Raw genomic sequence first — 27,686 nt, 5'->3', positions numbered from 1 at the left:
CTGTAATGCACTATTTAAATGCTGAAAGTTATTAGTTATACACATTTATGTAGTCATTTTTGAAACGTGTGCTGACTTCCTAGAACTTTTGCACCTCATTAGTAACCAGATCCCTGAAGATCTCACTGCCACTGTCCAGAAACAGCATTTGTCTCAGTGACGTGCCATGACCTTTTAATGTCTGTATATAAGACTTATGTAATAATTCATTCAGAGTTGGAGTTTTGATATGAAAAAAACCTGGAGGAAGAAGACTACAGTTGCAAATGTTCTGACACTTTCTCCTGTGCTCAGGGCCCTGTGCTGCTGACACTGGAGATCGATCTAACCTGTGACTCTAATGTGCAGAGGCTTAATCCCATTATCTTTATGGCAAGTGGACAACCTCGGTGTCATTAAAATGACTGCACAAAGTTTGTTTGTATAAACCCAGAGGGTTGTTTGCTAGACAAACAAGACATGATGAGAGTCCACCAACCCCTTGTAACTCAGTTTACTTGCCAACTGCTTCTGAAAAAAAATAAAAGAGAAGAGGTTATAAAATCCCTAGTGGGGGGTTCTTTTTCATTTGCATTTGGAAGAATCCCCCAGTTTCAGAGGGGGCTCCTTAGTCCAATTATGAAGCTTTCCACTTTGTTAGTTCTCTGCTGCAGTTTTTTCTTTAGCAGAGCCAACCCTCTTCCAACCGAAGATGCTGACTGTGATGACCCTGATGTCTTTGAAGCAACGGATATAGCACTGAAAAGATATAATGAAGACAAAAGAGATGGCAACCAGTTTGCTCTGTACATGGTGATGGAAGCCAAGAGAACAGTAAGTAACCTGTGCTGAAAGCATCTTTGACCTTCAGAATTGCACCTTGATCTGCATAATGTTCCAATTAAATCAAAGCAACTGGCTGTAAGAAGTTACTAAATGTCATGAAAAAGAGTAGTAGAATTTGGTCCTGTGTAGTTTTCCCATTCCTTATTGCTAGTGAGCCCTTTCTGGTACTCGTAAGCATTTTCTTTCTTTCTCTGAGATTACAGCTACTAGGAACTGCTCAGCAATGTGAGTAAAGGGTTCAAAATCTGGTCCTCTGCAAAAAAAAAAAAGAAAAAGGAAAAATCTAGCCTCCTTGCTCTAACTACTGGAAGAAATTGTCTTTTCTCCAAACAGTCAGAAATATTTCCCTGTAATTTATAAATTGGCTATAAGCCAGTTCAGGCTAGAGGAGGCTGGGGAAAGAGGGTTAAGGAGACTCTTGGTACGCAGTATTAAGTAATAATGTCCCAATTATGCAAACACTGCATATGTTAAATGTTAAGTGCATTAGTTCAATGATTTTCAATGAAACTACTCATATTTTAATGTTAAGCACATGCATAAGTCCTTGGAAAATCAGAGCCTTAGTGACACCTCATTCCTTTCTAGTTTTCTGGTAATGTGCATTGTTAACATTCATAACAGTCTATGCTGGATAGTTTTATTTTAACATATAGGCTACGTCTACACGTGAAGCCAACATCAAAATAGCTTATTTCGATGTAGCAACATCGAAATAGGCTATTTCGATGAGTAACGTCTACACGTCCTCCAGGGCTGGCAACGTCGATGCTCAACTTCGACATTGCGTGGCACCACATCGAAATAGGCGCTGCGAGGGAACGTCTACACGCCAAAGTAGCACACATCGAAATAAGGGTGCCAGGCACAGCTGCAGACAGGGTCACAGGGCGGACTCAACAGCAAGCCGCTCCCTTAAAGGGCCCCTCCCAGACACAGTTGCACTAAACAACACAAGATACACAGAGCCTACAACTGGTTGCAGACCCTGTGCCTGCAGCATGGATCCCCAGCTGCCACAGCAGCAGCCAGAAGCCCTGGGCTAAGGGCTGCTGCCCACGGTGACCATAGAGCCCCGCAGGGGCTGGAGAGAGAGCATCTGTCAACCCCTCAGCTGATGGCCGCCATGGCGGACCCCGCTATTTCGAAGTTGCGGGACGCGCAATGACTACACGGTCCCTACTTCGACATTGAACGTCGAAGTAGGGCGCTATTCCTATCCCCTCATGGGGTTAGCGACTTCGACGTCTCGCCGCCTAACGTCGAAGTTAACTTCGAAATAGCGCCCGGCGCGTGTAGCCGTGACAGGAGCTATTTCAAAGTTAGTGCCACTACTTCGAAGTAGCATGCACGTGTAGACACAGCTATAGACATTTATTTCCATCACTCTTTGCCTTTCCTTATCTGGACACACCGGTTTAATTTTTTAAAAGATCTGAAGTGAAAATGACATGTTGGTTTGAATTTTTGATGGTTGGTCTGTGTTGGGGAAAGAGAAAGGGAGGAGGAAAGGGGGAGGATTGGCAAAGCCCACAATAGAGATTTGAGCTGTTCTTAATTCTTCTGCTAAGTATAGTTTAGATTTGACTTATCACCAGTCCTCCAGTGCTGTATTCATCAATTAAATGTCTTGTTATTACTTTCACGTATATTAGTTGTTGATAAGATAACTAAATATAAAGACTGGCTAGTGAAAGATTGAGCCTGCCCTAAGGAAAGACATAGCTGGGGGCAGTATTAATTAAATAAAATAACAGTGCAGTGTAAGAAGCCAATTTTCTCTCATCTACAACTTTTACTGGCTGAAGTAAAATTATTCCAGATTTACAACAAACAGCAGAATTTGGCCAATTATGAGCTATAGCCTAAACTTGCTCCATTAAAGTCATAAAATTACAGGACAGGAAGGGACCTCAAGATCATCCAATCCAGTCTCCTGCACTCATGGCAGGACTAAGTATTATACAGACCATCCCTCACAGATTTTTGTCCAACCTGTTCTAAAAAATGTCCAATGAGGGAAATTTCACAAACTCCTTAGGCAATTCTGTCCTGTGCTTAACTATCCTGACCATAAGGAAGAGTTTCCTAATGTCCAACATAAATCACTCCTGCTGCAATTTAAGCCCTTTGCTGCTTTTCCTGTCCTCAGAAGTTAAGAAGAACAATTCTTGTCCATTCTCCTGTTAACAACCTTTTAAGTACCTTCAAAATTGTTATGTCAGTCTCCTCTTTTCCAGAATAATCAAACCCAGTTTTTTCAGTCTTCCTTTATAGTTTGTGTTTTCTAGACCTTTAATCAAATTTGTTGATCTTTTCCTGAAATGTGGTGCCCAGAACGGGACATAATACTCCAGCTGAGGCCTAATAAATACAGAGTAGAGCAGAATTACTTCTCATGTACTGCTTACAACACTCCTGCTAATACATCCCATAATGATGTTTGCTTTTTTTGCAACAGTGTTACGTTATGGACTCATAGCTTCTGCTTCACTATGACTACCAAAACGCTTTCTGCAGTACGCCTTCCTTGGCAGTCATTTTCAATTTTGTAATTTGTGCAACTGACCATTACTTCCTAAGTAGAGTACTTTGCATTTGGCCTTTTGTGATTTTTAATCCTATCAGACCATTTCTCCAGTTTGTCCAAATAATTTTGAATTATAATCCGATCCTTCAAACTACCTGCAGCCTCTCCCATCTTGGTATCATTTGCACACCTTACAAATCTTGCCCACATCTTGAATATTGTGTACAGATGTATTTGCCTCATCTCAGAAATAGATATATTGGCATTGGAAAAGGTTCAGCAAAGGGCAACAAAAATGATTAGCAGTTTGGAACGGGTGCCATATGAAGAAAGATTAAAAAGACAGACTTTTAAGCATAGAAAAAAGGAGACTAAGGGGCACTATAAAAGAGGTATAAAAATCATGACCAGTGGGAAAAAAGTGAATAAGGAAAAGTTCTATACTTGCTCCCATAACAAAAAAACTAGGGGTCACGAAAAGAAATTAATGCATAGCAGTTTAAAATTAACAAAGTTAAGTTTTTCTTCACACAGTGCATAGTGGGCTTGTGGAACTCCTTGCCAGAGAAGGTTCTGAAGACCAAGATTTTAATAGGGTTCCAAAAAAAGAACTAAATAAATTCACGGAGGTTAGGTCCGTTAATGGATATTAGCCAGGATAAGTAGGTGGGTGCCCTAGCCTCTGTTGGTCAGACATTGGAAATGGATGACAGGAGAGGGATTGCTTTGGTGATTACCTTTTCTGTTCTCTCCCTCTGGGGCATCCGGCATTGGCATTGGTCGGAAGACAGGATACTGAGTTAGATGGACCTTTGGTTCGACCCAGCATGGACATTCTTATGTTCTTAAATGCACGCTCTATGCCATTATCTAAATTACTGAAGAATATGCTGAACGGAACCATATCCAAAACTGATCCTTGAGGGACCCCATTGATACCCTTCCAACATGACAGTGAACCACCAATAACTATTCTCTGGGAATGATTTTCGAACCAGTTTTGCACCCACATTATGGTAGCTACAACTAAGTGCATTTCTGTAGTCTAATTTGTTTATGAGATCATGCAAGACAGTTATCAAAAGTTTTATTAAAGTCAAGATCTACAGTGTCAATGTCTACCCCTTCCGTCCTATACACAAGGTTTGTTATCCTGTCAAAAAAAGCTATCAGGTTGGCTTGAGACCATTTGTTCTTGGCAAATCCATGTTGACTATTACTTATCACTTTATTATCTTCTAAGGTATTTGCAAATTTATTGTGTAATTATTTGCTTCATTATCTTTCCAGGTACAGAAGTTAAGTTGACTGGTCTTTAATTCCCGGGGTTGTTAATTCAAGTGAGGATTCAGTCTATTATGAAGTTTTTTAATCCTGCTTTACAGCCTATAGAAATTATTTCATGCACTACCACTGAAGTGGAGCTGCTATTTTGTGCACAACAGGAAGTAAGAAAGAACACTGGGCCAATTCTACTCTAAATTACACCAGTGTAAATCCATCATAAATCTAGTGGAGTCAACTCGACTTTAACACAGTTAACTGTGGTATAAGGAAGACAAGAATTTTCTTGCTATGCAGTAGAATTCAAGTCGGGGTGGGGAGATGGAAACCAGGCTTGGTTCCTAGTTCCCCACCACTTGTGGGACGTGGGAAACTGAACAGCCCACCTTGCCCTCTTCCCCCAGCCAATCCAACTGCTGGGGCTGCAGAGGTGCCAGTACTCAGTACCGGCAAGTACAGGCACAAAAAAAGCATGCCTAGCTAATGACTACAAATGATCATCCAAAAGATACATCCTCAAGAACTGGAGTGCTTACTAATGCCACCTGCAGGCACTGATTCACCAAATTTGGAGGGTGGGAGGAAGTACCTCCTACTGAATTACTGACACCACATTAACAGCATCTCCAGGATTCCCTCAGAAGTCTCCCATCTTTCTACAAACCTGACCCAACTATAATTGATAGAAGCTGACATAAGCATAGTCCAGCACGGTATAACTGCAGACCACCTAAGCAGCTGCCCATATTTGCTGAATTAGTTCTTAAAATACTAGCATGCAAAGGATTGAAAATATGATAGTTTTCTTGACCTATTTGCGTCATCCTAGAGACAACCTAAGGAATAACTTAGGCAATGGCTAAACAGAACAAATAATACCATTAGCTATGATAATTACTGAGTTAGAAAGATTTCAGAGGTCTGCTCAACAGAGACATTGCTTAATTTAAAGCATGCATGATCAGTCCTTGCTATACGCAGTATAAAATCCTTTTGAAACCTCATCTCCTCTAATGACTTCTGTCTTATCGCGATGCAAATGATGACTTGCATGATATTTTCTCCAGACAGGCCCTAGCAAACACTTCTTTTTGAAGTACCAAATAAGAGAGACCTCTTGTGCTGTTGGGGAAGAGAAACTCTGGCAAGACTGTGATTACAGCACGTCTGCAAAAGCGGTAAGTGGCAGCTTCTTTTAAAAAATTCCATATATGGGTAGCAGCATAACCAGAAAGATGCCACACTCTTGGGCAGAGAGTGCACTTCTGCTGTAAGTGACTGAAAATGGTACTGCGGGGTTCCACATTTATTGCGTTTCAGTGGAGTTGCAAAGGAAGTGTGCTCAGCTGACAAGTAAAATGATTTAACCTGGTTCTTCTGTCACTTGTTTCTAACTTGTAGCTGTGCAAACTCTACCTGGTGTCTTACGGCTAATCTATACTACAAGCTTACGTCTGTGTATTCAGCATGAGGTCAAATTTGTAATGAGTCTTTCCTGATGACCTAAACGGCTTTTAAAATTGGTTCCTGTACTCCACCTGAATGAGTAGAGTTAAAACCAGAGTCTACATTCATGCCTCAAATGAAAGGCAATGTTAACACTATATATTGAAATTTGAAGTTTTTGCCATCCAAGTAATGACCTGGAGTGCTCAAATGTGACTGCACTGGTAAGCTCTTTAAATTCCAGTAGTCTTCAGATAGGTCAGCTGGAAAAGCCCTTGGAGAACTTCTGAATGGTCATTTCCCATTGGAGCAGCACGGAGAGCTCACTAGCACAGCTGGGCATACATGCTCAGAGAAACCACTCACTCCAGGAGGGATGGATCAGGAGAGATGCTGTATTGCATTGCTTCGAGTGGCGCCAGCGGGAGGATAAGCATCTACACGGGCAGAGCTTAGAACCAGGGGGTGGGGGAACCCTCTGACATCTATGCCCAACTCATACAGCGCATGGTAAAAAAAGCGTTATCCCAGAGACACACAACAATGCTATGTGAAGATAAAGCTCAGGCAAGTTACCAGAGGACAAGGCTATCCTTGTTATCCCCAGCTTTGCTCTGGCTTATTTATACTTGGCTCTGCAGATTTCCATGACCAGCATCTGATGAAGTGAGTCTTTGCTCACGAAAGCTCATGCTCAAAACTTTTCTGTTAGTCTATAAGGTGCCACAGGACCCTTCGTTGCTGTTACAGATTCAGACTAACACGGCTACCCCTCTGATACAGGACAAGGCTAGAGAACAGTCAGTCCCATTCTGAGCCCCAGATATGGGAGGATGACAACCACCCAAACATTTTAATCCCATGAGGCATTGGGACTCTAGCCCAGAATTCCAATGTACTGCAGAGACTATGAGATAGCTACCCACAATGCATCACATGAGTCGCTGCAACCCCTGACAGTGAAGATGTGCTCTGAGGACTACAGCCAGCCAGTGGGGACATGCAAAATCACATTTGTTAAATCAGATGCTCAAAGTCAAATTTAATAAAATCAGTCTAATTTTGTTGTGTAGGCATGTCTTTACAGTCAAGCTGGGCAATCCCTTCCTGCATGCTATCACAGCAGGTAAGGTTCTACAGGCCAAGTTATACCCTCACTGACAAGTGTACAACCCTTGTTGCTGTCAGTGGTACTACACAGGTATAAATGCTATCCACTTGTATTCCTTTTGACCACTAAACATTGATTACACTTCCCAATTGTGTTTTATTATTACAACAGGCTATCAGAGGAGTATTTCACAGCAACAAATGTGGTTCTAGCTGCATTTCTCCATCAGGTGGCTTAAAAAATGGTATCATTTATATTTGTAGGAATCAGGCGAATGTACCGCTCAAGTTTACATTGACAAGGCTGAGAAAATCAGTAATGTTACACAAGAATGCAAAATTACCCCAGGTATGTAACTGCTCAGAGTGGCATTATTTGGTTGTATTGAATAAAAAAGAAAACTGCAACTGGAAGACAACTTTGCTGAGACTTGATTTAAACCCTTGTCCTCCAAGAGGAGCATAGGTCATTTACAAGTCTTCTCCACTTCACGCTGTTTTGAGACAAAACTTCTAGCTGACTCTAGGAGTACCCCAGTTGTTGTCCTTCAGTCTCAGTAGATCTTCTCCATGTTGTCCAAGTTCTTCCCCTTTGCGTTTTGCTTGTGGGTTGCAGTTTGATGGGCTATGGTGGATGATGGTGTTCTGAGTGTATGAGTGCCATCCCCACTTTCTTCTCTTGAATTGAATGTCAAGTGGTTCCTGCTTATTTGAAATTGTTGTTTACAGTGTTATTCTAGCTGTGCTGTTCCCAGGATATTAGACAAATAAGGTGGGTGATGTGATACCTTTTATTGGACTAACATCTGCTGGTGGACAGGGCAAGCTTCTTTAGTTTCACAGAGCTGTTCTTCAGGTCTAAAGAAGGTAATCAGAATGACAAAGTTAAATACAAGGTGGAAGAGGTTGTTAAGTGTAAGGAATTCAAATATTTCACTTAAAAATGAATCAAACAGTTAACACCTAGGCAGTCTCTGGCCATGAAAGGTTACTCAGTGCAGATTGCCTTACAGATTGTCGCAATAGGTGATAAGACCGGTACTCTGTTAAGTCCAGGCTCCTTAGTGCCCAACAGAGTTATGAATTTAAGCGTTGTGCAGATTTCCTTTGATGATACGGATGGATAGGTCACCTGTGCAGAGATTGCTTTGTGAAAAATACTTCCCTATAGGTGTCAAGGGTTTTTTTTAAATATATTTCTGTGTGAGTTCATTCAAGAGTATAGCGGTTGTCTGATTTCACCCCAACGTTATTGTTGAGATATTTGACATGCTGGACAAGATGCACAATATGCAGTGACAGGCACACATAGGACCTGTGGAATCATAGATCTTGAAAGGTGTATTGTGAGGGTACTGACCAGCATAGCCATGGAAATATATCTGTAGGTTTTCCATATTGTTCTAGATTTCTTTCAGGATGTGGTCTCCATCAAGTTTGGGTTGTAACTAATGATAACTCATATGAGTTCTAGTGTGGGAATGTACGTATCACATGGAAGTGTGCAGTTGGTGGCTAGTTTGTTTCTGTTCTCCCAAAGTATTTCAATGCCCCATTTCATAATGCAATCCGTATTTAGTGATGGTGAGATTAAGTGTGTTCAGTGTATACCCTGAATTTTATCTTTGTAGCATATTCACCAACAACAGGAGTTGTTCCAAGAAGAGATATTACCTTATATCTTGCTTCTCAGGTAATTTTAAAGGTAGGAGGGGAGCCCTGCACCATTCCATTCATAACCACATACATTATTTTCCACAGGCTTCTACACATTAAAAATGAAATTCCATTCCACTTTCTTATATAAGCATGTGCTGTGTTAATGGAACACGGGATGGCTGCCATTAAGAATGCTTATTGGCATGTACTGAAAACCAGAATCATAGGAAGCGTGTGACTCCTGCATCTGGGGATGCTGGGCCTGAAGCTTTCTAGAAGAGTGGGGTGGGGGTAGGCACTGGCACTTAAGACTGTGGCTCTGCGCCCTGCTCCACCCTGAGGCCCATAACCACTCCATGCTGGGTTCCCACTCCATGTTCACACTCCACTCTTCTCTGTCTTTCCCCAAGGTCCCTACCCCCTGCTGCTCACACCCTGTACCCCATCACCTATGGGCCTCCCCTGCCCGCACCTCTCTGCCTCTCTAGAAGCAAAGAGGCACAAGAGGTAGATGGGGGGCACAGGGAAAGCACAGGAGAAGCACAACTGGGAGGCACCACAGGAAAGAGGTGGTTTAGGGACAGGAAGAGGAGCAGTGTGATTGGGGTTCATGGGGGTGGAGTGGGATGCAGGAGAGGTGTCTTGGGGTGGAGGCTATGTCCAGGGCACTCTTTTGGTGGCAGCACTCCAAAGATGGCAGGTCAGCGGCATGCCTCCAACATGACTTCTGAACTTGAGTGAGTGAAGCATTTGGCCTCTGAACTCAGAACTGGATACAAATTTCAGAGGTGCCCTGAAGAGCTACATTGAATTAAGCCAAAAAGCCCATTTCTAACCATCTTGAATATGCTTGCAGGGGGGCTGAATTATGGACCCACATTTTTCTGCTCAAGCGCTTTGCCATTCAAAAGGAGTCATGATTCTTCTTCCTCAAACGCTCACTCTCTCTCTCGTTCACAAAAAATTTGGGAGCTAAAAGATTGAGACAGTTTTATTAAGTAAAAAGCTGAATTTGTTTGGTTTGTTTTTGTCCTTTGAAGGAAAAGTGACTCTTTCCCAGGCTGCGTGTCTTGGATGCTTTCAGCCCATACCAGGGGATAGCTTACAACTGTTACCCATTGTGAGATACACTATTCGGATCTTTAACAATCAGAGCGAGCAATCCGCCCTTTTTGAAGTTGGTGAAATAATAAAAGCCAGCAGGCAGGTTTGTAAATCAGACTTTTTTTCTTTATTTTATTTAAAAAGTACATTGGTTATTTATATATATCTACTTATAGTTAATTCCATTTTACAGTAGTAAAATATGTCATATAAAATAACATTTTTAACTTCTGTAAATGGGGTCATGCCTGATTTTCAGTGGTTTTATCCCTGACTTCTGAACTGCTATTGCATGTAATTTGTCCTTGCCTCCTATTTCAATGTTCAGCACTGCTACAGCTGCATACATCACCAACATGTATTGTAAGCAACCAGACAGCTCTGTAGTTTAGACAAGGCTGATGAAGGAACGTGGTTCAAATAAATAAATAAATAAATAAATAACCTACACTTTGCCTGCGAGAAGGAAGTGGATTTTGCGTTTTGGTCTTCGGTGGGAATTTTGAGCGTACAAAAAATGCACATTAAAGTCCCCCAAGTTCTGTATCCTGTCAATCTGTGTTCCATGAAAAGGTTACATAGCTGTGCCAGTGACTAAGCAGAGGCATCAGTATGACACGGCTGTAAGATAAGTTTCTAGTCCGATTTAAAGTATTATGTAACAATGTAAATGGTGTATCCTGTTTTTGCCATTTATCTTTTGGTATTGCACAAGTCAGTTTCAGCAACTCTTTAACTTGGTCAAAATATCACAAACCAAATCAAGTGTATTAAGAGACCAAGTTCCACCCTTTATTTGTTAATTCTAGTGGTCGCTTTAGCTGTAACATACACAGGTCAACACATCCCTTAAACTAGGAGATCTGCAGTGCTACATTAGCTCAGTGGTTAGAGCATTGGCCTTGTAAGCCCAGGGCTGTGAGCTCAATTCTTGAGGGGGCCTTTCAAGGCTCTGGGTCAAGATAGATTATTTAAAAAAAAAAAAAAAATCTGTGAGGGATGGTGATAGGTCCTGCTGTCAGTACAAGGTACTGGACTTGAAAACCTCTCAAGGTCTTTTCCAGCTCTATGAGACATATATATATATCTCCATGTTTGCACTGGAGCAGCTGGAGAGAGGATTGCCAAACTACATATGGACTCTTAACCATCTTCATTTCACACTAGAGCTAGTCAAGGAATTCATTGGGGTGGACTGGGAAAGAAGTGCTATGTATTTTTATGTTGATCCAGCATCTCAATCACTTCTGCATATGAGGCCCTATCCAAAACCCACTGAAGTCAATTGGATTGTGTCTGCTGTGATGCAGCAAAGATAAGGCTACTGTGCTTTCCCATAGTAACAGAGGTAACCATGTTAGTCCATATCTTAACAAACCAAAATAGCAGTCATGTAGCACTTTAAAGACTATCAGAATAATTTATCAGATGATGTGTTTTTGTGGGGCAGACCCACTTGTTCAGATCTGGAAACAGTGCTGTACTGGAAAGAGTGCTTTTCCATGACTTTGGAGAAGTAGCTGCAGCCTCTGAGCTGCATCCTTGTATTTTTGGTCGAGGCTGGGGGATGGATTTTGCCTCCCCACTTTTCAAAGCTTCACTTGCATAAACTCAGAGTATTTGGAATTCATATGGATCAGGTAAACTGCACCCTTAAAGTGGATATTTCTGAAAGTTGCCATTTAACAAACGAGACTAAAATCCTGAACAAGACAGAACTCAGAAAATGCCCAAAGCAGACCAATTCCTAGTCAATAATAATTGGAACACACCTCATAATAAATGATGCCTAGAACTCAAAGTTGCATTATTCAGATACCGCTATGTCATGTACTATTCTGAGGAACATACGAAGTGCCACATTAAAGCAGAACAGTGCACTCTAGTCGCATAGCCAGCACCCGATATTTCAAATGAAGATGTAGGACACCCTGCACTGTGAAGCAGGGATGGAGGGGGTTGGAATTTTGAACTTGGATCTGGTTACAAATTCTACAACTCACCTTCACAACTCTGTTTATCCATCTGTAAAATGAGAATCATATTTTCCTGCTGCACTGGTCTGTTGAATGTCTTCATGTCCGCAAAGCAATTTGAAATACTTGGATAGAAGGCATTACAGATGTACAGCATATTATTGTTATCTTGCTATTTATGTAGTGATTATATCTAATTGTTTTTCTTTTAAATTTATCTTGAATTATCTCCTCCCAGCCCATGGAGCCTTTATATCTGGCCCCTGGGGCCAGCTGCCACGGCTGGGCTAGCTGCTGCAGAGCCCTTGTGGCTGGGGCACAGAGCTGCTGGCAGCTCCAGAGACAGAGCCCTGGCTGGGGCAGGAGCCAGTAGCAGAGCAGTTTGGGGCTGTGAGGGGGATTAAGCTTTGGGGTGGGCAGGGTGCAGTTTGGAGTTGCAGGGTTTAAGGCCAAGGGCACTAGGTGGTTTGGGGCTATGGGGGGAGAGGCTAAGGCTGGAGGTGGGCAGGGGAAAGTTTGGGGCTGCAGGGTGGTTTAAGGCAGAAAGCGGGGGACAGTTTGGGGCTGTGTGGGGTCTGAGGCTGGGGGAGGTTTGGGACTGGTGAGGCAGTTTGGCATTGCTAAAGGTTTAAGCTGGGGTGGTGGTTTGGAGCTATTTTTGGTTCAGCCCCTCCAGAACATGTAAAAAATTGCCATGTGGCCCCAGATGAAAAAAGGTTGGACACCCCTGCCCTAACATTTTTTCCAGGTGGTGGCTGGATGGAATTACGCATTGGAGTATGAAGTCAAGGAGACTAATTGCTCCAAGAAGATATTTCATGATTTAAGTCCTGCATGCAAACCCATTTCTGGAGGTGTAAGTGATATTCACATCTTGTTATGTTTGTAATTAACTACTAAGATTTTGATTCAGCAATGTACTTATGCACCTGCTTAACTTAAGGTATTTGTACACTGCAGTAAAGCAATTTTGAGTCATCCATGTCACCTGGCTCAGGCTCATGAAGCTTGGGCAGCAGGGCTTCAAAATTAGAACACCATTGGTAGCATGATGTATTAGCAGGAGAAGCAGGTCCCTTCAGCACATTTCTGGTTACTGTACCCTGAAACCAATAATTCTGAAAATTCTATCTTACGTTGCAAGTTTTACTAGTGTGTACCATGGAAATGTTCACAGCAGTATTAGGGAGATTTGCCCCTTGGGGTCTGGGTACACTTTAGTGTAAGCGCACAATTCGAAGTCAGGCGCAAGCCTAATTCCCCTTCTGTCTGCCCACAAATAGCACTAACCCAGGGCTCGAACTCAGCATTCCAGAATCTCATGGGCATGAATCCAGCAGGGCTGCATCTACACAGCAGAGAAATAGGGTTGGGTTTGAATCCTCAGTCCTGGTTTGACTCAGGATCAGACGCTCCACCCTGGGTGGTCATGGATTTGAGTCCAGGATTAGAAGGGGTGGTCTGGGATTTGAGTCCAGGATTAGAAGGGGAGTAAGGCTTGAGCTTTTGTTTTAAACCTTTGCTTATTCTACCCTGTAGACATCCGTAAAGGGTATGATTCCATAGGTATTAAGCATTCTAACCTCCCATTTAAATCAAAGGGAATCAAGGAAGTGGTTGAGTATATGTTGCAGGACCAAGTCAGAATTGGTCCCATTAATCTTTTATCAGTATATATATTTTATATAGCTACAAAGGGCGCTTCCATTTTCTCTGGTAAATTTCTCAAAGTCATCTTTTCTCCTGATCAGAAATCGCTGGGCCTGATTTTGTTCTCATTCCAGCATAGATCATGAAAATGTTTCCTGTTAAAATGGAGACTGACCAGTGTAAAAGACGTCATAAATAGACTTCTCATCTCTCACTGCTTTAACCCGCATATACTGTGAAGGAGGGCATGGAATATTTACAAATATACTTACACCTATTCTAAGTGAAGATAAAGAGGTTTATTTTCTTGCCCAGCATGTAGGTCGCTGTCAAGCCAAGGTGTATGTGGATCTTAGTAATACAATTGTAGATGTGGGACAGAATTGCAAGTTTCCAGGTATGTGACAATCATGTGATAGTTGAAAACTTTGAATGGTTTATTACAATTACAAACTGATGTACAATGAAAATGCCAGGGGACCGAAAAAAAAAACAGGCACAAGAGAGGGAAAGCTATTCTGTTGGCAAACCAAAACAATAAGGCCCTCCTCCCCCATCCCTCCAATGATCTTAACAGGTAATTTTCTCATTTCCTATGAAGTGTTGAAAATCCCAGAGAAAGGTCTCTTCTGAGTTTGTCCCTTTAAACTTCATTTATAGGTAAAATAAACATCCTTATTTCATTCCTCCTCCACGATCACCACCAGAAGCTATTCTTTAAAGAGAAGTCAGTATCACAGACTGTCTTCAGAGAGTAGTTTTGCCTACTTTTGTGTTTGCAGAAGAATTGCATTTTTCCAGTTCTGATCTCCCCCTCCAAACTGCAATACGGCTGCAGAAATGGCTACCATTTAAAATAGTGGTTCTCAACCAGAGGTACACATACCTCTGGGCAGGGACTATCCTGAGCGGGGGCTGGTGCAACTGTCCCCAGGCCAAAGCATGGAACCTGAGGCCTCCCTCCTCCCCGCCACAGACCTTCCCCCACCAGGTAATGGGGCTTAGGCATTACCTAGGGCCAAGGGTTGGGTTGTGGAGGCAGAAGGTATTGTGTCCCCTACCCCTAGCACTCAACACACGGGTAGCAGGAGCAGGCGCCTGCTCTGCCCTGCTGTGCTGCACTGTCCTCCCAGCCTCACTTAAGCTCGCTTCTCTGCAGATGGCAGGAACCGAAGGGATACTCCACTTCCTGCTACTGCAGAGAAGCAAGACACAGCTGGCTGGGAGGGTGATGTGACATGGCGCAGCAGGACGAAGCTAGGTGCAGGAGGCTGAGAGACGTGGCACAGCAGGGTGAAGTAAGCTGCCGCTCCTGAAGCCCACATGGTAAGTGCAGGGACCAGGAGGCAATCCCTGCTGACTCCGCTGCCTGACCCTTGGCTCCAGATGCCCCCCACATCCATGATGTCCATAGGAAGATTGGGGCAGCTGCCATGAAGCTTGCAAAAATGCAGAGCCTGTGATGGCAGCCCCAGTTTGTCCTATAGACAGGTTGGCTCTGTCCCTGGGGTGGCAGGTGTCTTCCAGAGGGTGTATCAGCTCATCTACATATTTGCCTACTTTGGCAACAGACTACTACTATAAAAAGCACTACTGACATCAGTACAAGTCACACAGCGACTTGTTTATGCAGCTCTATATACCAGTGTTTCTCAACCTTTTTGTATAAAACACCCATTTTTCAAAGAAAAAAAAATTATAAGCACAGCCAGTACCCACAATTTTCAGACATGCAAAACTTTCTACCATTGCAGTACATTTGTTTAAACAACTCAATTGTAACTGGTTGGTTGGAAGAAATTTCCTATTGGTAATAAACTTGCCATCGTACTTATGATTGTGCAAAGAGTATAAATAAAAAAAATTAGATGAACATAAAATAAATCCAATTTTTATTCATGCCTGGGGTATATTTTTATACAAACATTAATGAAACTACAAGAAAATTATAATTAATTTTATGTGAAATTTCACCTTGTTTGGATGAAATCAAATGTTCAAACTTAGGTTTCCACCTGCTAACAGCAATAATTAAATCAATGTTTCAGGTACAGTTTCCTCTGTACTACCTTCTTCTATATCCGCAGTTTTATTCTTTGTTTGCACAAGGAATTGGTCCATTTTAAACCCTTTGAGTTGTAATTATAAATAGTAAACTAAAATTGTACTTACAGCAATTTTATCACTTTTTTCAGATAACAAACATAATATTCCAGTGTCAGGCACTGCCAGCTCCCCACTTCAACCCAATCCCCCTCCCCTCCTACAGATCCAGGCACAACCCCCCACTGTAATCCAGTGTCGGTGATTAACTGGAGCCGCCACTGCCACCATCACCACTGCCACGTGCTTCTCCCTCCAAGCACTAGGGAGGGATGCATGTGCAGAGTGGCGCACAACACTCCCACACCTCTCATCATTTTATTGCTCAAAGAGCCACATACGGTTCCAGTGCACACATCCCCGGACTGCTTTCATGTACCCCTAAGGATATGTGTACCACTGGTGAGAAACACTGCTATAAACTGTACACTCAAATGTAAATACAATATTTATATTCCAGTTGATTCTTTTTATAATCATATGGTAAAAATGAGCAAATGAGCAATTGTTCAGTAATAGTGTGCTGTGATGGTTGCACTTTTATGGATTTTTTTATGTAACTTGTTTTTAAGTGAAGTAAAACTGCAGTGCACAGGACAGAACAGACTGTCGCAATGGGTACAGTCGTCTGGAAAGGTTGAGAACCACTGATGTAAAGAACTTTCACACAGATACAACTATATGCAGAAAAATGGCATAGAGGAACAACCCCTTTAACATGCACAAACGTACTCCACATTCACAACTTGATTGTGTGTGTACATCACCTCTTACAATAGAGAGCCATAGCCTCTTTGGCTGTTGCGCTCAGAGCATGTTAACTGTATTCAAGTGCAGGGATCGGCAAACTCTGGCTCAGGGGCCACATCCACTGCATAAACTGTTTTAATCTGGCCTTCAAGCTCCAACTGGAGAGTGGGATCTGGTGCTTTCCCTGCTCCACACATCATGGCTCCATGCAGCTCCCAGAAGATCTATGACCTTCCCACTGCCAGTTCCTACATGTAGGGGCAACCAGAAAGCTCCATGCACTGCCCCTACCCCAAGTACTGGCCCTGCAGCTCCCATTGGCTGGGAACTGCAACTAATGGGAGCTCCGGGAGAAGCACCTGCAGAAAGGGGAACAGTGCACAGAACTGCCCAGCCACACCTCTGTGCAGGAGCCCACCAGAAGTGAGGGATGCTTTTACCTGTGAGAACTGCTTGACGTAAACACAGTCCAGAGCCTGCACCTGAGCCCCTGCCCTATATCCCAACCTCCTGCCCTCTGAACCCCTTGTTCCTAGCCCACAGCAACCTACTGAACCCCAAACTTACCACCAGCCCCACTCCAGAACCAGCACCCCCCAGCCAGAAGCCTCAGCCCCTGCCAGAACCCTCAGGCCCTTCCACACTCCAGCCCCAATTTTGTTAGCATTCATGGTCCTCCATACAATTTCCATACCTGGATGTGGCTCTTGGGCCAAAGTTGCCCCTCTCTGATCTAGTGCTATCAATATTTTTATTTCATGTTATATCGCTATAATCATTCTGTTCTTCAATTTGGTAACATAGAAACTTAGTTTCTTTTCAGGAGCAAATTATGTGGCAGGGGCAGGGTGGAGGGCCGCCTCAGAGGGAGCCCAAACAAACAGAAGGGCCTGCAGGACAATCACAGGGAGCTGGGTGGGAGATGGCTCAGCCCAACTGGGGCCACTTGACTCCATGACGGAGCTAGTAGGAGGCCTTTAAAAACCCTTCACAGTGGGAAGGGTGAGGGAGAGTGTGAGAGGCAAGTAGAGAGATGCAAGGATACCAGAGTAGTGGGAGAGAGCAGGTTTGAGAGGAGCAGAAGAGAGCAGCAGGAACACCAGAGACCACAGAGGGAGAGTGAGGAGTATCAGCGCATCAAGGCTGGGTCTACACGAGCCCCTTCCTTTCAAAAGGGGCATGTTAGTGAGGGGGTTTGAAAGATGCTAATGAGGCACTGCAATGAATATGCAGCGCCTCATTAGCATAAGGGCAGCCACGGCAATTCGAAAGTGCGGCTTTTTGAATCGCGTGCCGCCCGTGGAGACGGGACCTTCTGAAAGGACCCCCCCCCCCCCAGTTTTCAAAAGCCCTTCTTCCTATCTGGTGTTACCTTCCTAACACCAGATAGGAAGAAGGGCTTTTGAAAACTGGGGGGGTCCTTTCGGAAGGTCCCATCTCCACGGGCGGTGCGCAATTTGAAAAGCCGCACTTTCGAATCGCTGTGACTGCTGTTATGCTAATGAGGCGCTGCATATTCATTGCAGTGCCTCATTAGCATCTTTCAAACCCCCTCATTAACATGCCCCTTTCGAAAGGAAGGGGCTCATGTAGACACAGCAAAAGTGGGGACTCATGACTGTTACAGCCTGAAGAAGTTACCGGGAGAATTATCTGGGGAAGTGGCCCAGGGAGGACAGCTGCTCTGACAAGGCTAAGGGAGTCAGCTCCTCCCACTAGCAGGCCCATAGGCTGCCTGGGCCAGAAGCTGGCACACATGGGTGGGGGCCAGGTTCCCCCAAGACCACCCCTCACTCCAGGGAGGGCAGCTGGGCCCTTAAGTGGGCCCAATGGACTAAATAGAGGCCAGAGGCCCAGGAGTAGAACTGACTTTGTCACATATCTTACCCACAGCTAATTAAATATTACCCAGCCCTATACTTCTGACCAAACTTTTTTGTTTATTGTCACTGCTTTCTAGCCTTTAGATAGGGCATAGACTGTTACCATTCCATGATTTTAGGTCTGCAGGTACAGGGTCACGACGGTATCCTATGCTCCCTTCTCACCCATTCATAGACTTGTTTTGCCTCAAGGAATGGTTATATAATTCTTCAAAATAGAATCATTCATTGCACAGACTGTGCACACATAGATTTCAGAGTTCAAAGGAGCCTCCTGTTCCCTCCAGTCCAGCCTATCGCTTAAGTACAGATGTTTCTCCTATAACAGTTACTTGCCACCCTCCATTTATACTTTAATTTCTGAGAGAAGCGGTGCACTGAAATAATGCAAAGTTTGACCCTTGGCATTTAAATTCTGGTTTCTCCTGAACACATCGATTAAGACCAAAAAAAAAAAAAAAATTATGAAATCAGGCCTCAGCATTTTTTCGGTGCCACCTACCAGACTTACATAGAGCCAGTCCTGAGAGAGAGAAATTTCTGGCCCAACGGTTCACCCAAGCCCAATGCACACTGAATTTTTTATTCCTTAGATTTATGGAAAATCTACTGTTTCTTTCAGTTGAGGAAACTGCACCTCCTCGTATTTCCACTTGCCCGGGCTGTCCAAGGCCAATCCCAACTAACAGTGCAGAACTGGAGGAACCACTGAGAGCTACCCTGGAGAAGTTTAACGCAGAGTATGGTGATGACTTCTTTTATAAAGCTGAAGAAATATTAAATGCCACAGTGCAGGTTGGGATTCTTCTTTCCTTTTTATGTTCAGTTTTATTTAAGACCACCTCTCCGTATTTTGTAGAGATAGACCAAGGATATAATGATGCCAAGGGTCAGGGATGAATCAAGATTAAGGTTTGAATTTGGATTTGAAATCTTGGGAGCTGGTCTGTCTGCTGTAATATTTATGCCACTCCGATCATCTGCATATCTGAATGCCCATTCTTGCAAGTTTCAGCCACTTTAGGATGAAACCAAAAAGATTTAAAAAACACCTCCTTCAAGGTATGATGGTTTTTGTTTTTTGTCAGACCTGGGCCCAAAACAATAATGCAGGGTTCAGATTCAGGACTCTGATGTTTGCTAAATCATTCTTCTTTACCAAATTTTTTAGCATGATTTCATACAACACCAGAAATATAAAAGACCTATGAGTAGGATCATCCAGTGCATTCTCCAGGCATGCATTCTAGACCCTATATTCTCCTTAGCCTATCCTACAATAGTTTTAAAAATCCCAAGCAATGGAGTGTTCACTCTTTTCCTTGGGAATATCTTATTTTACATGCGGAGTAATGCTCCAGAGTAACTTCAATCAAATTCAGTGGGCTTACTTCTGATTTACACCAGCATTAGTGGAACTTAGTCTTCTGAATTGTCTTTGTCTGTAACTAACTTTGGTGCTCCATAAATGAATAATAACCATTCCACAGTTTAACAGGCCTTCCTACCCAGAAACACTTAATAACTGACATACATTTCATTTACTGCATGTCATCTCCTTGTTTCTGAACACGCAACCCCTTAACCACCCTAAACAATTTCTCTCCCTTCTTCTATTTACACACACAACTATTTATAGGCCGTTATTATTTCAGCGCTGAGAGCTGCATCATCCATCTGCTGCCAGAGAGCCGCCAGGAGCTGTGGGTAGATGGGGGGCCATCCCCTGGATCCGGCAGTGGTGTGACCACCCAGCTGGCCTTGGGGGAGTCCCTGGGCACTATTGGTTGCTGACCTCCAGTGGGCTCTTGGGGACCATGGAGGGTACCTGGCTGCCTGGGGCCTTGGATGGTGCAGCTGCAGAGAGGGAGAGAGACAGGGGAAGGCTGTTAGTACTGTGCCCTGCCTGTGGTCCATTCCTCCCACCCCAACTTGGGTGCTGGGTGCTTCACTGTTGAAGTTTTAGTTTGGCAAATACAGTTTTATCCACGGGAAGACATAATTTAAATCCTTACTGATGATTAATCATTTTCAAGGTAAAAATATCCACCTAGTTGGGAAAAAAATGAAAATTAATTTACCCATGGCGTATGCTTAGAACAAAACAATCCTCATCTTCTCTGCTCCACCAAAATATCAGCCTCAAAGCCTTGTTGGTTTGCCTCTCATTCAAAAATCTTCTACATTTCCCTGGACAAATGGCTCACCCTTCCTGAGCTGCTTTGAAATGCCTCTTTCCACTCTATCCTTGGTTACATGCTTCTTTATTGATCTGTTCCAGCCTCACTGAAATCGATAGAAAGCCATTTACCTCAACTCACTCCTTCTGTGAAGCCAACAGAAAACTAGCCAGCTAATAGATTTTTTTTTATAATGTTGCAATTTTAAAAACACTTCTAACCCACCAGGGCATGCACTAGTGTCGCAGATTAATCCCTATTATTTACCTGCGCTTTTTCTTCAACTCTGTCCTTATTATCTAGATTAGAAAAACTCTTGTTATGTTGTAAATGAAATTAGTGTATAAATAATTTCATGGAAGGAAATAGGTAAAATCTTGGCTCCATTGAAATCAATGGCAAACTCCCATTAATTTAATTTGAGCCAAAATTTCACCCTGTGTCTGTTATTTCTATTGTGAGGTGTCTACCATCCTTCCAGGTATGGTAAAAAATACTAGTTAATATCAACATCAACAAATCAACTGTCCCAGGCATATTAATGAACCAGTCGCTACATCTTAGCTCTTCAATGTGTTTGGCAAATAGTTTTTCACTGAGACTGTATTTATCAAATAGTTTTTCACTGAGATTGTATTTATCAGGCTCCAGTTTTCTTCATCCAACTTCCCGTCTCTTATATTTGGCTCATGCAAATGGTGTCTCTGAAAGATTTCCTTAATTAGTAATGAAATTACTGCAGTCATGCCGTAAAACAAATCCCAAATTGTAGACCCCAGGTCTTTTGACTTAATTGTCTCCTCTGATTTCAGTGCCATTATGATACTGGGGGAGGAGTGGGACAGGTCAATTAGAAATATATATTAATTGTCACTTGCACTGTCAGAGGGCATTGTTTGTTTGCATATATCCCTGGTGGGAAGGTGTTAAGTTTTCAGACCACTGTCTTTTCTGTGAACCTCCTGCAATGCAAACACATTTAAAGAAGAAAATCTTTTTACTGGTGTTTCAGGTGGTTGCTGGAAAAAAATATAATATAACATTCACTATTAGGAAGACAAACTGCTCTAAGAGAGATGTCAAGAAACTGGGTGAAGACTGTGTGACTACAAAAGACGGTGTAAGTAAGGGGGATGTAGCAGACCATCAAGTCAGAGGGGTAGCTCTAAATTAACCCAACTGACCTGCACCAGAAATGATCATATTTAAAAAAAATCCCCAAAAACAAAAATAACCTCAACCAAACCAGTAACCCAGATGTGGTGTTTTATTAAATAATGTCTATTGGCCTTTGGTGCCTCCAGCCAACCAGATCAATAAATGCTAGTAATTCCTCAATAAACTGAGGGAGTTCTCTCTCCTAGCATTATCTTTACCTTTCTCATTAATTGTGTATGTGAGACCCAAGATACTGCCAATGACAGCAGAAAAACTTGCTTTGACTGAGTTACTCCAACTTCACAAACTATGTCCTTAATGCAAAGCTGATTGGGTAACTTTGTGATCATTTTATGGGTTGTGGACCAAAAAAAGAAAGTGGGTGGGGTGCTTCCAGGGGGTGGGCAGGGTGATGATGATGGAAAGGTGGCTGCTATGACTAGGTGCTTGTATAATTTAGGCAAAGGGAGGTATGTCAGGTGGGTGCTCCTGGGATTGAATGATAGGCAGGTCCACTGATGGGGGGAACACACAGCAGGCAGTTGGCCCAGGGACCAGCAATTCAGTCTGTGGCTCTGGGCCCTTTAAAATGCCACTGGAAGACAGCACCATGTGCTCTGTGCAGCTCTGAGGGCTGGGGAAGAGGATGCACTGCACTCCAAGCAGCACTAACAGCTGGCTGTCCAAGTCCCACCCCTTCCACTCAAGGATTTGCCCCTTCAAGGAGTGCAGAGCCGGACCTCCCTACCTAGCCCGGGGCCCATGGAGGCTGTCGGCTCCCCTAACTATGTGGGGGTAGTGCTGACCAATCCTGAGACTAGGGAAGAAGGCCTGGGGTGCACAGCAGAGTGATTTGGGGGTGGGCTTCTCCTCACACACACACTCTCACACCTGGAGGTGCTCATCTCTGAGGTTGAAAAATACAACCACAAGGGGCGGTAAATTCAGTCCCCCCCCGAGCACCCAGGAACAATGGGCAATATGAAAATGATTGGCCTTAACTTCTCTGTACGTCAATTTCCCCATCCTAAACAAAAAAATTAGAACAACATTTACCTACTCCCTCAAGGGTGTTGTGAGGCTTAAGTAGCTAATGCTTGGAAAGTACTTTGGAGATGAAGAGTGCTAAGAATTGGCATTATGAGTTGAACTGTGATGTTCATGCGAGCTTGCTAAAGGTAAGCAGTGATGCTAGGATTCCAATATAGGAACCTACAAAGAGAAGATTCATGGATTCCACAAATATTCACATAAAGCTTCAAAAATAAGATACTTAAATGGGTTATTAAAATTGTATTTCCTTATTTAAATATAAATTTGCTCCCATGTTTGTAGCATATTTTTGTTTTAAGTGTCCAAGTTTGCTTTTACTGATTGATTGTTGACAGGAAACTTTGAAATGCACAGCACAAGTCTGGATGGTGCCCTGGATCCAGAGTATAAGACCTGAGGTTAACTGCAGAGAGCAGAAGGTATGAATTCTCATAAATACACTACTTCACTTCAGCCTACTTACAACTCTATATGCAAAATTTATAATGAGGAAGTATTTGCATCCGTTTGTTTGTGTCTCAAAAGATCCAGCTCTCACATTAGCTCATATCTTGTATTTTAAAAAAAGGAAATGGTCACTTGTTTCATCTTAATGACGTTGTAGAATTCCTCTCACCCTCTGACCCTCAGTGATCTGGGCTGTCCTAATTCAATGTATAAAATGAGATGCTGGGATAAGTAAGAATATGGTTGCACTGTACATGGAAGCAAGCCTCCCAGCCTAAATCACAACACCAAAGCATTGTCTATACAGATATTTTCAGTGCATTAGAGTTCTACTAACACAAGTGTGTGGTGCTGTGTTGGGAAGCTCACTTCCAGATGCAGCTTAGACAAACCATAAGAAACTGCGGAAGCTGCGGAATAACAGAGTAGCATTATGGTAAAATTAGAAATTATTCTGTCTGATTGGTTCTCTGCAGGATCTGTCATGCACAGTGCTGTCTGATGCTAAGCACTGTCAACCCCCATTCGTGCCTATGTAGACTGAGTTTGCACACTGGGGAGAAAAACAAATCTCAACAGAGTCTGCTGATCTTTTCGTACTGGAAGCTCAGCAGACATCAGTCCAAGTCCCTTTTGCTTGACCAGATGGGCCTGGATTGTAGATTTGTCTGCAGGAGGCATTTCCAAATCCTGCTTTAAACCAACTATTATCCATCCCTGTTTCTAATGCCACAGCTTGATTGCCTCAAAAGGGGATATAAAAACCAAATTTCTGGAATTCTAATCATTATGGTGCCTTTAGTAAACCCCAGGAAAAGAAAAAGCATATGTGATATCCTTATTCAGTGAATGAATCAAATTTGCATTCAGAAATTTTGGTGTACTCACAACATCCTATTCATTATGTATTGACTACAGATGCCCAAGGTCAAACTTCTGCTGATCAGCTGAAAAGATACAAAGTCTGTTCTAAATTAGTGTAGACAGGCAGAACTTGTTGTTTGATCACCAGTTATCAAACACGAGAAGTTTTGTGGCACAGACGTTAACCTGTGTTTATTATTCTCTAGTTAACCCGTACAATGCAGGTCTTCAAAACAGAAAATAAAAATTCAATAATACTCTATTTAATAAAATTTGGGTTTTTGCTTCCAGGTTTTTAGTTCCAGATTTCAAAAGTATTGTTCACAGACTAAAACCAGTATGTATGCTTACAAAGTTTAGCACCACTTTTCCTACTGTACTAGTCCATATTCCATCCCTGAATCAGTGAGAGGTGAAGTGTATTTTAAGATTAGAATCTCTACAGTGTAAAGTACTGTTGTTACTATTATCTTTACAGATATACATGATTATCTAGCTTAGTTCGCAAGAACTGTTAAGAACATATTTTGTCAACTGACTCGACATCTGCAAGTTGCTAGTTCTCAAAGATTTGACACTCATGCACTTAAGACATAACCAATAAAGAAACCCTCCTCACCACGTGTCCACGCATTCTTTTTAAACACTATTTAAAAAAAAAAAGTTGGCAAGAAATGTCTCTTTACATTGCTTTCACAAGCAGAATTGCTCCAAATTGCATGCTATGTGTAGGTAGTAACGTTATTGCAAAATATTTCTCTAAATATCTTGTATTCCTTTTTAGACTATATTGGCAAGAAGGCCTCCAGGCCTTACTCCTTTCCGAACAGCAATTTTTGTAGGAAATGCTCAAAACACAACCCATACTAAAAATGAAGAAGGACCTAAGGATGGACAATCCCCTGGCACAGGGGCAGGAAAACATATTAGGTGTAAACCAGGACATGAACAGGGGCATAGACATGATCCTGCATGTGGGCCAGAACACAAGCATAAACATGAACATGAGGGTGAAAATGGACACAGACATGATCCTGAGTGTGGGCCAGAACACGAGCGTGGACGTGGACGTGAGGGTAAACATGGACACAGACATGATCCTGAGTGTGGGCCAGAACACGAGCGTAGACATGGACGTGAGGGTAAACATGGACACAGACATGATCCTGAGTGTGGGCCAGAACACGAGCGTGGACATGGACGTGAGGGTAAACATGGACACAGACATGATCCTGAGTGTGGGCCAGAACACGAGCGTGGACATGGACGTGAGGGTGAAAATGGACACAGACATGATCCTGAGTGTGGGCCAGAACACGAGCGTGGACATGGACGTGAGGGTGAAAATGGACACAGACATGATCCTGAGTGTGGGCCAGAACACGAGCGTGGACGTGGACGTGAGGGTAAACATGGGCACAGACATGATCCTGAGTGTGGGCCAGAACACGAGCGTGGACATGGACGTGAGGGTAAACATGGGCACAGACATGATCCTGAGGGTGGGCCAGAACACGAGCGTGGACGTGGACGTGAGGGTAAACATGGGCACAGACATGATCCTGAGTGTGGGCCAGAACACGAGCGTGGACGCGGACGTGAGGGTAAACATGGACACAGACATGATCCTGAGTGTGGGCCAGAACACGAGCGTGGACATGGACGTGAGGGTAAACATGGGCACAGACATGATCCTGAGTGTGGGCCAGAACACGAGCGTGGACATGGACGTGAGGGTGAAAATGGACACAGACATGATCCTGAGTGTGGGCCAGAACACGAGCGTGGACGTGGACATGAGGGTAAACATGGGCACAGACATGATCCTGAGTGTGGGCCAGAACACGAGCGTGGACATGGACGTGAGGGTAAACATGGGCACAGACATGATCCTGAGTGTGGGCCAGAACACGAGCATGGACATGGACGTGAGGGTAAACATGGGCACAGACATGGTCCTGAGTGTGGGCCAGAACACGAGCATAAACACAGACATGGACATGGATGTGAGGGTGAACATGGTCGCAAACATGGGCACACAAATGATACTGAGCATATAGCACAACACAAGCATGAACATGGACACGAGGATGAACATGGGCGTGGACGTGGGTATGGCCATAAAATGAGGTGTGGGCCAGAACATGGCTATGGAAAACATAAAGATAAGCAAAAGAATATAAAAAATAAACATTCAAAAGATGAGCCTTCTGAAGAATTACATGATCAGGTTGCAGTACCTGAAACACCAGAAACTTCGCTACCACGTGAGCCTGATCAGGTAAAGACAGATGTGCTACCTTCTCCTCGCCATCCTACAGGAGATCTAACAGATGGTTTAACTGAGATCTCTGAGTTTCCTGCAGAAACACAGAGCCCTGGAATTATTCCTGATGTTCCCCTATTTGGTGGGTTGCCAGATCTGCCAGAACCATCAGCCCCAAAATGCCCTGGAAAGCCATGGAAACCAGTCATAGACACCTCAACTACTACTAAGGAACCCCAACCACTAAAAGTTGAGGATCTTTTACCTCATCCGTCTGAAGACACCAACCCAGTAACAGAAAAACATGCACATACCCCACAGGACTCAAAAGATTTTGATCTTGAGGATCTTCTACAGTAATTCAACCCATTTATGATCCATTTTTTCAGGCAACAAACAGAAAATCATAAAAATTATTTTCCTTTTAAATTTATAAAATTGCAGAGCAGTGGTTCTTCTCCTGTTATCTACGATATTTGAGAGTCACTAACAGTTTTCTAGAAGAATTAAGAGCATGAGCCAGTTATCTGTGCCTCACTGCCCCCATACACAGGAGTAGATCGGGAGGAACTCCACTGAAATCAACTGAGTTTATAGTGACGTAGAAAAGGTGTAAGTGGGAGGAAAGTCCCACCACTTTTCTCCAATTTTCTGCTGAAGTGGATATAGTCAATTACTTGCAACACACTACCTTTAGATGCCAGAAGCATTCTAGGAACCACTGCACTGATTTCACCATGCCACGTTTGAATCATCATGGGAGTTGGTACAAATTCTGGGAGTCATCTGAGGAAACCCAGGCAAACTCAACTTGGGTGTGGGGGTGGGTACAGTATGAAACAGGGTGAAACCCTTTGTTTGGATGTTTAAAAAACAATCTCTGCAGCACTGATAATTTTTTGGAATCCACAAACTAACAAAATAAAAGGAAAATGTATAACTTGTTAACTTCTTTACTTCAATTAACCTTTCTTTTAGAACTTATCAGGTTCCTTCCTGGAAGATATGCGAAAAGGCAGCTCAGAGAATCCAAGATAAAGAATTCTCACCCATGCAGGTTCCTACTAGAATAAATTTTCATAGCTACATATCTGTATTCTGTATATCTAATATTAGCTATTGTATACAGAACTGCCACTTCCTCTGAGAGACTTTCATATGGCAAAGATGCTCAGGCATCTTAGGTCTGGTTACAGTAATATCGGTAGGGCCCTACTAAATTAATGTCCATGAAAAACAACATAGAGGGTGTGTCTACACTTGCATTCCTCTTTCAAAAGAGATATGCAGATGAGGTAAATTGAAAATGCAAATGAGGTAACTTTGTGTATTCAGCACCTCATTTGCATATTCTAATTTCAAAAGGGCTTCTTTCAAAAGAAGAAAGCCAGTGTAGAC

At 43.0% G+C, this 27,686-nt stretch overlaps 1 protein-coding gene across 1 annotated transcript; it reads left to right on the top strand.

Annotated features, from left to right (window-relative positions):
* Positions 1 to 618: 618 nt before the first annotated feature.
* KNG1 (kininogen 1) lies at positions 619 to 26,648 on the top strand. The gene is made up of 12 exons (XM_075004618.1): positions 619 to 813; positions 5,707 to 5,817; positions 7,460 to 7,544; positions 9,895 to 10,061; positions 12,683 to 12,790; positions 13,900 to 13,981; positions 18,943 to 19,115; positions 21,513 to 21,620; positions 23,047 to 23,130; positions 24,807 to 25,060; positions 25,841 to 25,966; positions 26,153 to 26,648. The coding sequence occupies exons 1-12, from the start codon at positions 619 to 621 to the stop codon at positions 26,646 to 26,648; spliced, it is 1,989 nt and encodes a 662-aa protein (XP_074860719.1).
* The last annotated feature ends 1,038 nt before the right edge of the window (positions 26,649 to 27,686 follow it).

Source organism: Carettochelys insculpta, chromosome 10, assembly GCF_033958435.1.
Source record: "Carettochelys insculpta isolate YL-2023 chromosome 10, ASM3395843v1, whole genome shotgun sequence".
Classification (NCBI taxonomy): Eukaryota; Metazoa; Chordata; order Testudines; family Carettochelyidae; genus Carettochelys; species Carettochelys insculpta.
Note: the sequence above shows the minus strand (reverse complement) of the source record. Positions and strands in the feature narration are given on the sequence as shown.

Bases quoted from the DNA above. Each gene is read 5' to 3' on its own strand.
- KNG1 (XM_075004618.1), top strand. From the start codon at position 619: ATGAAGCTTTCCACTTTGTTAGTTCTCTGCTGCAGTTTTTTCTTTAGC. The intron at 13,982-18,942 runs GTATGTGACAAT...TGTTTCTTTCAG, and splicing joins ACAGAATTGCAAGTTTCCAG to TTGAGGAAACTGCACCTCCT. The intron at 25,967-26,152 runs GCACAGACATGG...CCATAAAATGAG, and splicing joins GGACGTGAGGGTAAACATGG to GTGTGGGCCAGAACATGGCT.